Source organism: Gallus gallus, chromosome 3, assembly GCF_016699485.2.
Source record: "Gallus gallus isolate bGalGal1 chromosome 3, bGalGal1.mat.broiler.GRCg7b, whole genome shotgun sequence".
Taxonomy (NCBI): Eukaryota; Metazoa; Chordata; class Aves; order Galliformes; family Phasianidae; genus Gallus; species Gallus gallus.
In genome coordinates, this window is record NC_052534.1 from 99965709 (window position 1) to 99980286 (window position 14578).

At 40.5% G+C, this 14578-nt stretch overlaps 1 protein-coding gene across 1 annotated transcript; it reads left to right on the forward strand.

Annotated features, from left to right (window-relative positions):
* Positions 1–8316: 8316 nt before the first annotated feature.
* Positions 8317–9618, forward strand: MSGN1 (mesogenin 1). Its single transcript, NM_204684.2, has one exon. It carries the CDS (start codon positions 8379–8381, stop codon positions 8886–8888), a length of 510 nt encoding a protein of 169 aa, NP_990015.2. The 5' UTR covers positions 8317–8378; the 3' UTR covers positions 8889–9618.
* Positions 9619–14578: the final 4960 nt, after the last annotated feature.

Sequence of the window (14578 nt, forward strand, 5' to 3'; positions counted from 1 at the left end):
ATAGGGTTTCAATCATAACACTAGGTAACCTGTTCCAGTACCTCATCACCCTCACTGTAAAAGACATTTTCCTTATAACTAACCTTAATCTCCCCTCTTAGAGCTTGAAGCCATTTCCCCTTGTTCTGTCACCACAGACCCTGCAGAAGAGTCTGTGCCCTTCTTTCCTGTAGCTCCCCTTACATACTGAAAGGCCGCTATCAGTTCACCTTGCAGCCTTCCCTTTTCCAGGCTGAACAGCCCCAGCTCTCTCAGCCTGTCCTCGTAGGGACACATGGAGGTTCTTGCAGGAAGAAAGCCTGATGGAGCTTGGGGATGCTTGGAGCTGGCTCCACACTGAATGCTGTGTTTGGGAGGTTCTGGCTGCCCCAAGGAATGCTCAGTCTTTTTAAAGCTGTGTAATGAGTGTTGATGAGCTAGGGTACGAAGTATATTGAAAGAAGCAGAGACTGTGTAAATGTTAGCTCATATTATATGCATAATAATAGAGAGCCCCCAGATCTGCAGAGTCTTTCTGTTCCCCTCCCTCTAGAAGATGCTCCTACAATCTAAGAGTTAACTTCATGTTGAATGTACTTGAAAATTCAGTTACTGATGCATTTTGCTCTTCAAAAGAGAGCACTATCCATCTGTGTTACTTTGCTTTCAGCACATCACAGAATGTCAGTTATCAGATCAGAGCAGGAGACTGATGAGCGTGCATCCAAGCCTGACAGGTCAGGTCAATGTCAGGGGAAATTACAATTCCCTTTTTTCTCTCCCTCTTTTTTTTTTTTTGAATACAACCCATTTGCTAGTATTTACTTTAGAAGACTACTTCCCTGGAGTGGGGGGGCTCAAACGCTTTAAAGTGATATTGCCTGGAAAATTTAGACTTAGTTGCTTTCTGATCATGTACCCATTTTATGCAGTGTTTTGCAATAAGAAAGTGCCAGCAGCTTTAAGTCAACCTCTGTGGTAGGCACCATGGAGGGAGATCTCATCAGAGAGGGATCCCTCCCCTGGCACAGTCACTGACTGAGGAAGCAGGAGATAGGGGCTCTGGGGTTCTGCAGTCAGCAGTGATTTACTGTTCTTGGTTTGCCCCCAAAATAGCAGACTCTTAGTCAAGACAACCTGCCCTCAAGATGTGTGGATCTGCTGGTGTAAGAGCTGCCTGCTCATCCATGCATGCACACATCGATTACCATTAACTATGGAGGAGCTTAGGGCACACACCAGAAATCTATGTCTCATCAGAGTGATGGGGCAGCCAGCAACGTGCAGTGAAATGGGGTGTCAGAGTGAAGGAAGCTGTGTGTGATCAGTTATCTCCTTGCTTTTTGACCTAATAGATAAGCATAAGCTTAACTGACTGGGCCATAGATTAGTTTTCCTCCTCAGAGTTTAGGGGTTTTTGCTCTCTCTTGTGTTTTAAAAAATAGAAAATAAAATAATAAGAGTTTGCTAAAGTAAAAGTTGGCCCAAGTAATGGCTTCCTGCATCTTTGCAACCTGAATAAGTACTACAGATATTTATTTTATTTATTCTATAACCTATGCTTTGGATAGTTCCAAATGGATAATGAAGTGTTTTCTGCTTCTAACGTTACATTTATCCACATGGCTGAGCAGGTAAACAAAGATGTATGATTTGTACGGCCAGGGAATTTTAAACAGGCATTGTGTTCTACCAAGAAAAACAGGAGAATGAGAAAGAGCATGAAAATTAAACATACAACTAGATCAAATCTTAAGAAATAAGGAAGGAAAAAAGGAAAGGAGGAAGGGAGGGAGAAAAGAGGAAGGGAGGAAGAAGGAATATAAGAAGGGAGAAAAGGAGATGCAAATTGCTGAGGGACTGAAAGTCCATAAAACTCGGCACTTGACAAGCTCATTGTCTTTTTTTCCACTGGGAGCCTTTGCAGAGAGCCTGGATGTTCTTCTCTTCCCTCTCCCCACAGGTGGCTGCAGCCACCAGGTTTACCTGGAGCCTTCTCAATCCCAGGGTGGACAGACCCACCTCTCCAGGCCTCTCACCACACACCACATGGTCCAACTCAGGGTCCCTTTGTTGGACCTGCTCCAGCCTGTCAGTTCATCTGCTTCTCCTGGTCTTCTGTGCAGGGGAAGCAGTGAAGCTACTTCCTGGCTTGTCATCCTGCTCCTGTGCTGCATGGAGCTCTCCCAGCCCCTACAAGACTCTGTAAGAGTGGTGATGCATTTGCATAGGCTGCCCATGGAGGTGGTGTGGTCACTATCCCTGGAGGTGTTCAAGAACCATGGAGATGTGGCAGCGAGGGCCATGGTTAGTGGGCATGGTAAGGATGGGTTGCCGATTGGACTAGATAATCTTAGAGCTCTTTTCCAACCATAATGATTCCATAACTCTTTGCTTTTGCTGTGCCTGTACCTCCTGAGGATCTTCTCAGACAGTTTTCTCTGCCCAGATCCCTGAATAGCACCTCTGCCCTCCGACATATTAATCACTCTTTCCCAGTTTGATATCATGTAAAAACCTGCCAGGTGTGCAAAGTTTAGCTGTTAAAAACAGGGGCAATTTTACTCAAATATTTTTGTGGAACCATTATAGCACTGAGTTTAATTTGTGAGGAAAAATTCACCAAAGCATTTGGAAGAAAAAAGAAAAAAGAGAATGAAGTACTTACTACAATTTACATTCACCGATGTACTGAAAGACCGGCTTGCCTCTTGTGGAACTGAATGTGATCAAAATTGAGATGTGGCAACTCGCAATTTAAAATCAATAGTCCCCACCCACGGGTTAACCAAGTGCTTGGGGAAGGAAGCCTGCAACATGCACACAGCACTCCATTTCAGAACAGGGGAAATATGTAAGCGCTAAATAATATTTATAATCTAACACTTGTTGGTTGTCTCTTACCCTGGACTATTGATCCATTTTCTGATTATTAAACTGAGCTGCAGGCTCTGCTCAGAACATAACTTCATTTAGCACCAAGATGAAATATGGTTTCTATTAGCAGCGAGCAGCAATTCTGCACATCAGTGCTCAGACACGAGGGAGGGAGAAATGAGCAGACCCTGATGAGGTTCACTGGATGGAAAGGAACAGCCTGAGATGAAACATAGAGCAATTGAAAAATAGCCTTTACAAACACTCAGCTTCAGCTCTGCAACTCAACTTAAAATAAGCACAACTGAGATTTTAATTCAAATTTAGATTCATAAAATCATAGAATTGCTCAGGTTGGAAAAGACCTTAAAGATCATCAAGTCCAACCACAACCTAACCATACTACCCTAACTCTAACAACCCTCTGCTAAATCATGACCCTGAATACCACATCCAAACAGTTTTTAAACACATCCAGGGAAAATTTCCTGGCCATAGGAATTTCTCATAAGAATTAGTGAGGTTTAGAAAATCTGCCATGCTGCAAAATGTACCATTTGGAGCACAGGGCACAAAGTATCAGTGCAATGGCAGGAAGTCGAGAGTACCAACCTTGAACTTTGTCTGGGACCCTTCTGTGCTGTCCCATTGAAACCACTGTCAGACATGACAAAATGAACCATCAGGGTGCTCACAAAGAGATTACAAGAAAAACTTGGAAATAAACTATACTGCACTTTATGAATAAACTTGATCCTATGCTTTTGGGTAGAAAATGAGGCATTGCTTAGGATCTTAAAATGTTTACAGCAGGTATTCCTCCACCCATGAAAAGCTTTGAAATATATCAACTCAATTTCAGTAGTCGTTTTGTTCTAAAAACATGTGAAAGCTGATACAGTGAATCTATACTAAGAGATAATGGAGTTCTCCCACCTAAATGACTTTTATTATTCTGATAATATCAGAAACTTTTTATTTTCTGAGCAAAATGAGCCTCGTTATGGCCCCCTCCCCCCTCAGCTTTGCCCTTTCCTTCTGGCTGAAGTAGCCAGTAGACATTAAAGACCAACCACATAGCCTAATCTCCTTTCAACTTCTGTTAACAGGGGTATTAAAAAGACATTCCTGAAAAATCAGCTGAAAGCCACTAGGTAATAAACTCCCTACTTAAAAGGTGGATAGGTGTAAATTCCACACGTAGGCCTTTTCATCTAGGAAACCAGTTGCTTGGAGATCAGATGTTTTAAATGAATTGCGGAGCTGATGTCACTTTTCGGTCAACAGAGACTGCCACTATTTGGAGGATCAAATAGATGTGAGAATGTAAAGCAAGTAGATAGGTTCTGCTCCTGCCAGGGCAACTGCAGAGAGGTGCCTGCCACCATCCAAAGCCCTGGTGAAATCTATGATACTTAGCATGACATCCACAATACTTGTCCTTCAGCAGCAGGCTCTTGGTATGGTATTTTGGAGTTGAGAGCACTAAAGAGTTTAAATGTCTGAGGCAGGATTTTTAACAGCTTTACAACTCACCAGTTTCTGGTCTTACTACAGATGAGTAGCAGTTTTTTCTCTCATTCTAGCTACCGAAGGTGGTGATAACAATTAGGGATCCAATTTGCACATGGTTTTCACTGATTGTAGTAAGGAGCTGAGGTCTCCCTTTTATGGGTCTGGACTCAGGATCAGTCCCAGTTCTTACTGCTTTGCTTCCCTCTTGTAGGTAGTTGTTCATCCATATTCTTTGGAATATTGACCTCAGAAAAAGATGTGGATATTTGCTGCCACAGTGCAGCTTACTTATCTACAAATCCTACTGATTTCAGTTGAGATTGAACTCAAGTTAGAACCTCTTCCACGAGTATTAAAAAATCCTCAAATAAATTCATTAAAAAAAAAACCAAAACACTTTAACTCCAAATTAAGGGAAAGCATTAAAAAAGAGAGAAGCATCTCCCAGTAGCTAATGGGACTATGGATAACAAATGTGCTGGATCCTTTTCCTCCTTTATTGCCTGCTTAGGCGTAAACAGAGGTGTCCAGTGTTACTTTTCGGAAGTGTTGAACACCTGCTGCGTCTGCTGAAGCCAGGGAGACCTGCAGCTGCCAGCACTACATTTTACATCTGGGCAGCTGGGTCTGTGCAAAGCAGGACCATCAACAGCCAGCTGCACGGCGAGTGGGAGGCAAAGCACAGAGTGCTTGGGAAACCATGTTAAATGAGAGACAAAGTGACTAAGAGCTTTGCAGATGTAGAATAAAGTTGAAAACATATAATCTTAGAGCTCTGTTTGTATAATGTGCTGCTTGTCAGTGCAGTAAGACTGGTCTTCTGTCCTAACTCTCAAGAAAAAGTGGACTGCTAAGTGTTACTCAAATATATTCAGCCACGCTTACTCCGCTTTGTGTTGCATTCTTCCCATTTGATATGACTTTTTCCTTGCTGTGTCAAGTCTGTTTCCCTTCCAAACCTCACAGCTTGGTGGAAATATGCTCTGAAATTTTTACAGACTAAAAATGTAATTCAATCTATAATTACCTACCATGTCTGTGGGTGACAGATTACCTGGACATCTTATTTTAAATTTAAACCCTGAATCAGACACACACAGAAGCCCCAAAAAATTCTATTTTATGCTTTTCTTTTAGATAGAAAAAGTTTTGCTCCATCCATTCTTCTCCTTCCTTCTGTTATAAATGCAGAAATCTAAGTAGGGAACCTTTCATTTTAAAGGAGATGAAGGTGGAGATGTTAGCCTTTATATTGCTGAATAAATTACTGGAATGGAAATCAAAACTGTCAGTTAAGCAGAAAATCCCTCATCATTTTGTAAGTGTCAGTGCGTATGGCATTGGTGTTAGCCTCATATCTCAGTGCCTTGCAATCTTTTGGCATTACTAGGAGAACAAAAGGGACTTCCACAAATCTGCACAAGGTTGAATAAAATAAAGATTGCAATGCCTTTTTTTTTCTTTTTTTCTTTTTTTTTTCTTTTCCCCCAGGTATTTACACATTAGGAAGGTGACATTTGAAATACCAGACTTTCTTAGCTCTTAGTGGATAAGTATCAAACAGTCCTAGGGTATAGAAGAATACACTTGGTATCCAGCACATAGCCATGCTCTCCTCTCTATCACATTTTCATAAGCCCTGTTACAAGGGAACACCATGAACACTTCTACCATTTCCACTATTATTTATTCCTATTGTAACTGTCCCTACTTTGTGAGATTATTTCCCAGCCGATGATTCTCATGTTGCAGATAGAGGTGTAGTTGCAGACAAAAATTAATTAATCCAAGAACAGCTAAAAACCATCATACTCTGTTGAATTAAATAGGCAGTAGAACATACAGGGATCATGGACCTTATGTTGCTTCTTGATTTGGCTAAAACTTTTCATTTTTTGGTGTCTGAATGGTATTTTCAGTAATTTACCCATAATTGATGACATTTACTATTATCATGCATTGGTTAGAGATAGCAAGCACAGAAAGAATGGGAGAGAGATTTTAACTGGGACAAAAGTGACTCCCATTTTTATGCTAAATCAGTTATTGAGTCTGACTTGTGAAATGGTGACCTCTGAAATAGTGCTCAATGAAAATCACTCAGCTCACTAAAGTCACAAAAAATACCCACTGCAAATCTTCTCTTAATTTTAATTTATAGCAGGAATTTGTGATTCTTTCAAATATTGCAATTCATTCTCCTTAAAGAAAGAAAAAAGAAAAGATCAGAACAACACAGGATAACCATAAAGCTCAAAGCAATCCTGACTGAAGTAAGATGTGACCTAAGTTTCTGCATGGCATATATTTCACCACTGCCAAATCATCTCAGACTGGGTTGAGATGCTAAAACCCTTCACTTTCACTCTGTGGTTCCTTCTTTCTTCATGATAAAATCAGTAATTCTCCTGCAAGCTGCTTCTAAATGTTTTGATCCCAAACTCAACAAAAATCCATAAGAGACTTCATTGAATATTGGATCAGCCCCTATTTTCAATGCATATAGGTTTTTCCTCTTAGTGGTTGTAGTGACAATTTCACAGTCACAAAGAATGGTATCTTCCAGCTTGCTTTGACTATGTGCCATTTAAAAGCATTTCTCCCCTTTTTTTCAGAGTGGATGACTGAGCACACAGAGATCATTACACAGAAGCTCTAAACTAAATCCTACCCTACTTTTCTGGGTCCTTCAGATTAGCACTTGCTCTGTCTTTCTTTTCATTATATATTATATTTTGTTTCTATTATGGATCAATATGAAGTCATGGCTGGCAGCTGAGCTGCTCAGTGGCTACAGAGCTCAGTAGTTTTCCCAGCTCTCCTAATGATTTGCTGTGTGATCTTGGGCAAGTTCTTCCTTGACTCTGCTTATCCATCTCCTTGGGAAATAAAAATCATTAATCATCACTGTAAACTCTTCCCAGGCCTACAAATGAAAAGTGCTCATTATTAATGCTATTCATTTTTAGGATATATATTTCATTTGAAATGCCTGACATCTAACTTCGCTGTTGTATTCAGTAAGGGCTGGAAAAGGTGTTTTTTTAGCAGAAAAACAGATTCATAGAGGTAGAAATTTTTATATAAATATCTTCTAGTCTTCTCTTACACATTTCTAACCCACAAACATCTTTGAATTAAATTTCTAAGACAATTGTTTAGGCCCAAAATTTGCATTGATTTAATTTCCTATACATTTATTTTTTTTACTTACATCTTCCCAAATCTTTTATTAAATAGGACTTTGACTTTCTTTACAACTACAAATTTCCTTTCAGCCTTTCAACTCATGATTTGGAATGGTAAACTAAATTGCAGACTACAGGGAATATTTTGCTTTTCCCCTTTCTCTTGTTGAAAAGCAAATTATTCACAGAGAAATTACAACCTAACAAGACGAGAAATCCACAGAGTCACACACATCAAAGTCCAAGCCAACCACTTTTGAGTTTCACAATTAGTATCTTAATTGTGAAAGAGATATTCTGTGAGAGAATCTCAGCCACAGTCGGCGTGGATCAACTAATCACTGCTGTGGTGCAGTTCCTTCCCAACAGTTACACAGAAAACAGGGCTCAATAGTTTAAATTCTGGGCCCGTGTTAGTGCTCACTATCCTTAAACTCTCTGTTAACTGTTTTGTAAAATGGTTAATTTTCTTTTTCCTCTCTCATCACTTATCCCCCCAGTGCAACGTTAAATGTTGATGCGCAGCCTTAATTGGTTTAGTCACGAGAAGATAATCTTTTTTTCCTCCTTCCTCGCTGTTGCCTGTTAGCTTAAAGGCTTTTTAGCTGAAGGTTGATAATTATCACTGAGAAGAAACTAGCACATCAGGAGTTCATTTTCCATCTTAGCACTTGTGGTGCTCCTTTGAACTCCCCTGGCCAAACCCGCATTCCCACTTTGTCACTTTCCTCCCTCCATCATAAAAAGGTCTCGGCAGCCGGCAGCTCCAGCTTTTGCTGGCGGGCAGCGGGAATTGCTTGTCCCGCGCGCTCCTCCAGAATGGACAAATTGCATGAGACGTTGATAAATATGGAAGACACTTTGGGTTCGGAGCACTCTGTCTGCTTATCCTCCTGGGACTGGAAGAACACAGCTGGGGCTTTCGAGCTGCACTCCGTCTCCTCTCCACACAGCTTATCCCCAACGCCGTCCTTCGAGTCTTACTCCTCGTCCCCATGCCCGGCGGCGGCCGAGACCCCATATAGCGGTGGCGGCCTGGTGGGCTACGGCCTGGTGGACTTCCCCCCAGCCTACCTGCCCAGCCCTGGACAGGCCCGGCTGCCCAAGGGCACCAAGGTGCGGATGTCAGCCCAGCGCCGGAGGAAAGCCAGTGAGAGGGAGAAGCTGCGGATGAGGACCCTGGCCGACGCGCTGCACACACTGCGCAACTACCTGCCGCCTGCCTACAGCCAGCGGGGACAGCCCCTCACCAAAATACAGACCCTCAAGTGCACCATCAAGTACATCAGCGAACTGACGGAGCTCCTCAACAGTGTCAAGAGGGCGTAGGGCCCAGCTGGAGCACCTACCCTGGCACCCCGAGGCTCTGCTGTGGAAGAGCCTCTTAAAAAAAGACAACAAAACCAGTCCAATTTCTTCTTTGTTGGAGCGTGGTTTCATGGGGTGACAGAGGAACATGAGGGAGGGAGAGCGAGGGTTGCTGCGTACGTAGGACGTGATGCTGGAAGGTGATGTAGGGCTGCCTAAAGCCTGAGCTGCAAGTTGCTGAGATGGAAGTCTTGCTTTTTGTTTTTCTTATGCTCCTGTTTTGTTTGTCTTTTTTTGTTTATTTTAATGATAAGCTTCTGACAAATTTTAAAGCTGATCTGATACAAACCAGAAAGCCATCTGAATGTCCTAGGATTTACATATCTGTGTTCTGACTGATCTTCTGTTTACTGCAGACCACAGTAAATCCATAGCTTTTAAAGTGAATTTGTAAGAAGTAACAACAATCGCATATGATTTATAAGTATATTGATTTGTAGGCACTTTAATATTAGGATGAGGAGGAACATGTTTAGCTAGTTCAAGTATTACTTATTTGTCTACATTTCCTCTGTACTTGAAAATCAAGAAAAGAAGTAATAGCAAGAACTTCTTTGCTCATAACAAATGCCATATTCTGTAACAATGCCATAGTCTGTGCTTTGTATTACATATCTGGTAGATAAGTAAAGTCTAAAACTGACCATTAAATTCTGGAAATGAAATATAAACCAACTGATCTTATATAGATAAATTGCTGCTAAAGTCTTTCTTCTGTTTTAACATATACAGAAACAAATCTTATTTTTGTTTTTAATCTAAAAAATCTTTGCTTCAGAGTCTGATAAAATGTGGAATACATTTTTACATCAAACTACTAGATGAAGGTTGGGCTGAGCTCTGTCCCCCCTCTTCCTTCTCTCTGGGGTAAAATAAATTGATTTGAATATCAGAAAGATGCAAAATTTTATCCTCAAGATGTACTGAAATCTAAGAGGATGCTAGTAACTGTAACATCTCCTTATTAAAGGCTGTCACATCAGCTGTTTCTTACAACCAGTAACAGTCCTGTAAAGAACACACATGAAACCTTCCAAAAGCCAAAGAAATGAGGACATAGTCCAAACCTTTAATTTCTTTTAGCTTTTATGTGACCAAGATCACATATGTCTCACCAAACTGGAGGAAAAAAAAAAGAAAGCGAAAGCTCCATAAATCTCATTGCAGATTGATTTCAAATACTTGGCTACACCGAGGCCAGTCATGCAGAGAGAGGAGCAAAATCTGGCACAGAGTTGCTGTATTGCAAGGCTGAGCAGCACGGAGTTCATTAAGGCAGATTAACCTTTTCTCTGTGGGGAGATGTAAAGCACCAGGAGAGCAGCACGCAGAGAAAACAGGCTTGTCTCACCGGGCTGAATAGATCAACATGTCTGTGTGGGGCAGATGGTTTTGGTTTGTGAATGCATTCTGCAGCAGAGCTCTGCAAAGCTAAAACTTTTTGCATCTCTCTCTTCTTTTTTTCCTCTTTCTGGTTGTTTGTAATGAAATAGGTAAAATAGGTATATGTAATATATATTAGTAAAATAGGCTTTGTACTTTTTTTTCTCCCTGCTTCAGCCTAAGCTCACTCAATACTCTTCTCAGATGGTATATACATACTGGAGCAGTCAGTGTGAAATCCATCACTGTCTTCAAAAGCAGCTAAGTTCAAATTTATGCAGGTAGAAGAGTCACTCAAATGTATGCACAATTAAGCATATTCTTTATGCTCCTGTTCTGTTTTAACCCACATTACCTTTCTCACAAACTTTTGGGCATTAGTAAGAGTGTAAGTAGCATCATTTTTTAAAGCCCTATAAAATTGTTCAGATAGAGATAATTGCCTGTGCATATGAAATGGCAGCACTAATATCACCATAGTGTTCCTCACTATGAGCCCGTGTACTGGATCCAGATTTGAGCACATGAAGAGCCTCACAGGCAAGATCAGTCAGATCAGATCTGGAACAGGTTGCCCGGTGAGGTTATGGATGCCCCTGCCCTAGAAGCATTTAGGGCCAGGCTGGATGGGGCTTTGAGCAACCCCATCTAGAGGGAGGTGTCCCTGACTATAGCAGGGGGTTGGAAATGGATGATCTTAAAGGTCCCTTCCAACCCAAACCATTCTATGATTCTATGATCTCCTAATGATTAAGAAGATGAAATTGTGCATTGGCCACAGGACCTCACACAGAACCAGAACTGAGAATTTGATCCTGAGTCTTTTAACAAAGACTCTCACTGTAGTCAACATCTGTAAAGGAGTACATGCTCACTAGTGATGGCAAAGCACCAGCAGATAGAAGGTAGTTCCATCACTGTAATTTTGGTTGTAGACTGTCATCCTGTGCTACTATGCTGTTATGATAGATTATCTATGCTTGGTAAGTCTTCTAACCCTGCTCCTTAAATCTTCCACATCTGGAACTGCAAGTAATTACCATGCTTTTCAGCTAAGGAAGCCTATAGGGTTGTGCTTAAAGCAAAGGGATCAGGGATGTGAGAGCATCCACTTTTATTGCTAGTTTATCTATGACCTTGACTGGACATCCCACATCACTGATTCAGTTTACTCAACTGTAAATGAAGACATTGATAGCTAGTTTCAGAAGACTGCTGCTAATAAAGCTAAGTAACACTGATTCTGTGGCCTGGACTTCCTAGGATCTGCCAAGTTTGCTCTCAAGGACATTGAGCATTTCTCTCTCTACTTTTGTAGTTCTTCCTCTTGGTGTACAAATTTCACTGGAAGAGAAGAGATTGTTGTATTCATGATGATACAAGTCCCGCTGTTAATAAATCCTTATTCCTATTAATTTTTAAGTAAAGTGAAACATAGTCAAGGTTATTTGTTTTCCATTTCTTTACCCTCAAGGATATAGGATATTTATTTGGTGTGAAAGAGACCTAGAATTGTGTCTCCCCGATATAAGAGAATGTAAGATCTAACAACCACCAGGACTGCATGTAAAATTCATGAGGCAGTATTGAAGTCCATTAGCAAAACTGATAGCCTATAGCAGAGAGGCAAAAAAATAAAAATAAAAAAAAAGCTACAGTAGTAGTAGCCCAGCAATCACGGGAAGTCTGTGGCTGAGGAATTATATTACATTTTGCCTAAGGGACAGAGTCATTTACCATGCTAAAGAAAAAGAGATACAGGAGAGTAAAAGAGGATCAGTCAGTGAACTGAACTCTTCCAGTCCTAAGATCCCTCACAAGTCATGTTTTTGCCTTTTCCAGGATAGCATCACTGAAATTCCTTCATTAACACAGCTACTAAGGAAGGCCAGAGAGAAGAGTTAAAAAGACAAAAAACAACACCAGAAGCCTCCACCACAAAGACAGCTTTCTACTGCATTAACAATTTTCTTATGCAAGAAGTTAGTAGACTGAATAGACTTGATTCATTCACCATCAGGACAAGGGCTTAAATACCAAGGATGACAAATGAAGAATATTCTAAAATGTTAGTTTATGTTTAACTCATTTCTGTAGAAGACGCTACAATTTTAGAAGAAGCCTTGGGATAAAGAAACCTGACAGTTTGTTTGGAATACTTGTTCCTGAAGTGTTAGTTTACTGATGAAACCACTATACCATCCTGCTGTCAGATCCTGCACACCACAAGTAGTTATTTTGTCTTTTAAATAAGTGCTCTCAGACCTTTAGAGAAAGGCAAGAGACATGCAGAAGGCCGGACCCTCTGCTTTCCTGAGCTGCAATTTGTGCTCAGAGCTACAGGTACATGCTGCAGATGGTAGGGAAGACAAGTTTCCTCTTGGTAGGAAGACCAGGTTACCTTAGAGAGAGCATTCCTCAGTGACTGAAACTGTAGTTGGAAGAAGGTCTCCAGGAAAGCTCTGGCTCTGTGAGCAGCAGAACACAGGGGAGCCTGTGGCTGCCTACCCCCACACAGCACTTTGAAATTCTAAACTGAGGAGCACCACATAGGTGCCAAGAACTTTTATAGTTACACATTTGGGCTGCACATAGGTGTGTTTGATGGGAAGAAAGCCTCTCGTTAAGGGACTTCAGTCTGTTCCTGAGAGGAACTGCCAGCATGGCAGAAATTTTTATACAAAATATTAATTCATATACATCTATACATATTTATACATCAATGCACCTCAATTTCCGAGGATCAGGTATCTGACTTCCTTTTGCCCCTAAATTAATGGTTATACAGCCACAAATGTTATTTGTTTTCCCCTCATTTAACAGATAGAAAACAGTCATGGAGAAAGCTCGGCCGTGAGTGAGACCCATTTTATTTTCCTTCTCCTACCTGGAAGATCCCCTTGGTCTTTACACAGCATGAACCTAGACTTGCTCTTATCACTATACCAAGTACTGTAAGGAAACTAACTCAATCTACTCATGCTTTAAAGCATTTAATTTGAAGTAGGTACCTGCATCATAAGTGTGGCACTCAGATGTTTCTGAACTGGTATGCTCAAATAGAAGGAGAGTTTCTATGGAAATTACTAGCTGCAGACTACTGATAGGTTTGTGGTAGAAACTAAAGCTTTCCAAAACATTAACTCATTGTCAGAGCACTTTCCTGCAGACACTTCCACTGAAGACATTAAGGATTATAACAAAGAACAAAACGAGTGTACCAAAATTAATTGAGCTGTAAACAAACATCAGCTTTCTTACCTTCCAAAATTCGGTTAAGAGTAAGGTGTTGTTGCTTTAAGAAACAGAAGCAGCAGTTTCAAGAACAGTAGTCATGCAATTGATAATAAAGTACAGTAAAAATGAAAAAACTGTTTCTATGAGCAGGCAGATAGGGCCAGCTGTAGCACTGACTTACTGCCATTTATTTCAAGTGGAAATATCTGCCTGCAATAGGCTTCCAGTATTGTTTTATTTTCTTATAAAAACAAATCACACAAGACTTCTCTTTTCCCCTAGACTTTTATCATTCACCTGTTGAAATTGCAGGAGACATAAAGCATAAACAAAGAAGATTGATCTCCTTTCAACTTGTGTTAACAAGGATATAAAAATAACATCCCAAATACCAGGGGAAAAGCATGTGGTCATAAAAAATCCACTTAAAAGGCAAAGAGGTGTTGATTCAACACTTGAAGAGGACATATATATTTTTTAGATTATAAAATCAGGAAGGCAATTACGCAGTTTTAGTATAAACAGACACCTCTGAGGTAGAGAAAGTACTGCCATGTCTTTCTCAAATTCAATGTTTTGCTGATATTGAAATGGACTGTGTCTCATACACTGTTGAAAAATCTGACAAAGTTCACTTGAAACCTTTCCATGGTTGAAATAGGAATCTCATGAATTTTCAGTGAAGACCACTAATCTATTAACATCTGTCATTGTACAAGACAGCACTAAACAGAGTTTAAGAAAGACTAAAGAGTAGAAACAAAGTTTAAACTGGGCATCATCAAGCTTTTCAACATCTCTTAAATCCCTGGCAACAGGACAGAACGAGATATTGACTAACCCTGGGAAACAAACAATTCATAGATGAAAGATTGTAAATACTGTGCTTTCTATTAAGTGACTTTCTCTTTATGTCATGATTTGAAGAAAAAGATAATAAAACCCAGGAAGCCACACCAAAGACAGAGTTAACAACGTTGAAATAGACTGCCCTACCTTATGCTTAATACTCACACCACTTCCTAGTTCTT

Coding starts and splice junctions, on each gene's coding strand:
- MSGN1 (NM_204684.2), top strand. CDS start 8,379: ATGGACAAATTGCATGAGACGTTGATAAATATGGAAGACACTTTGGGT.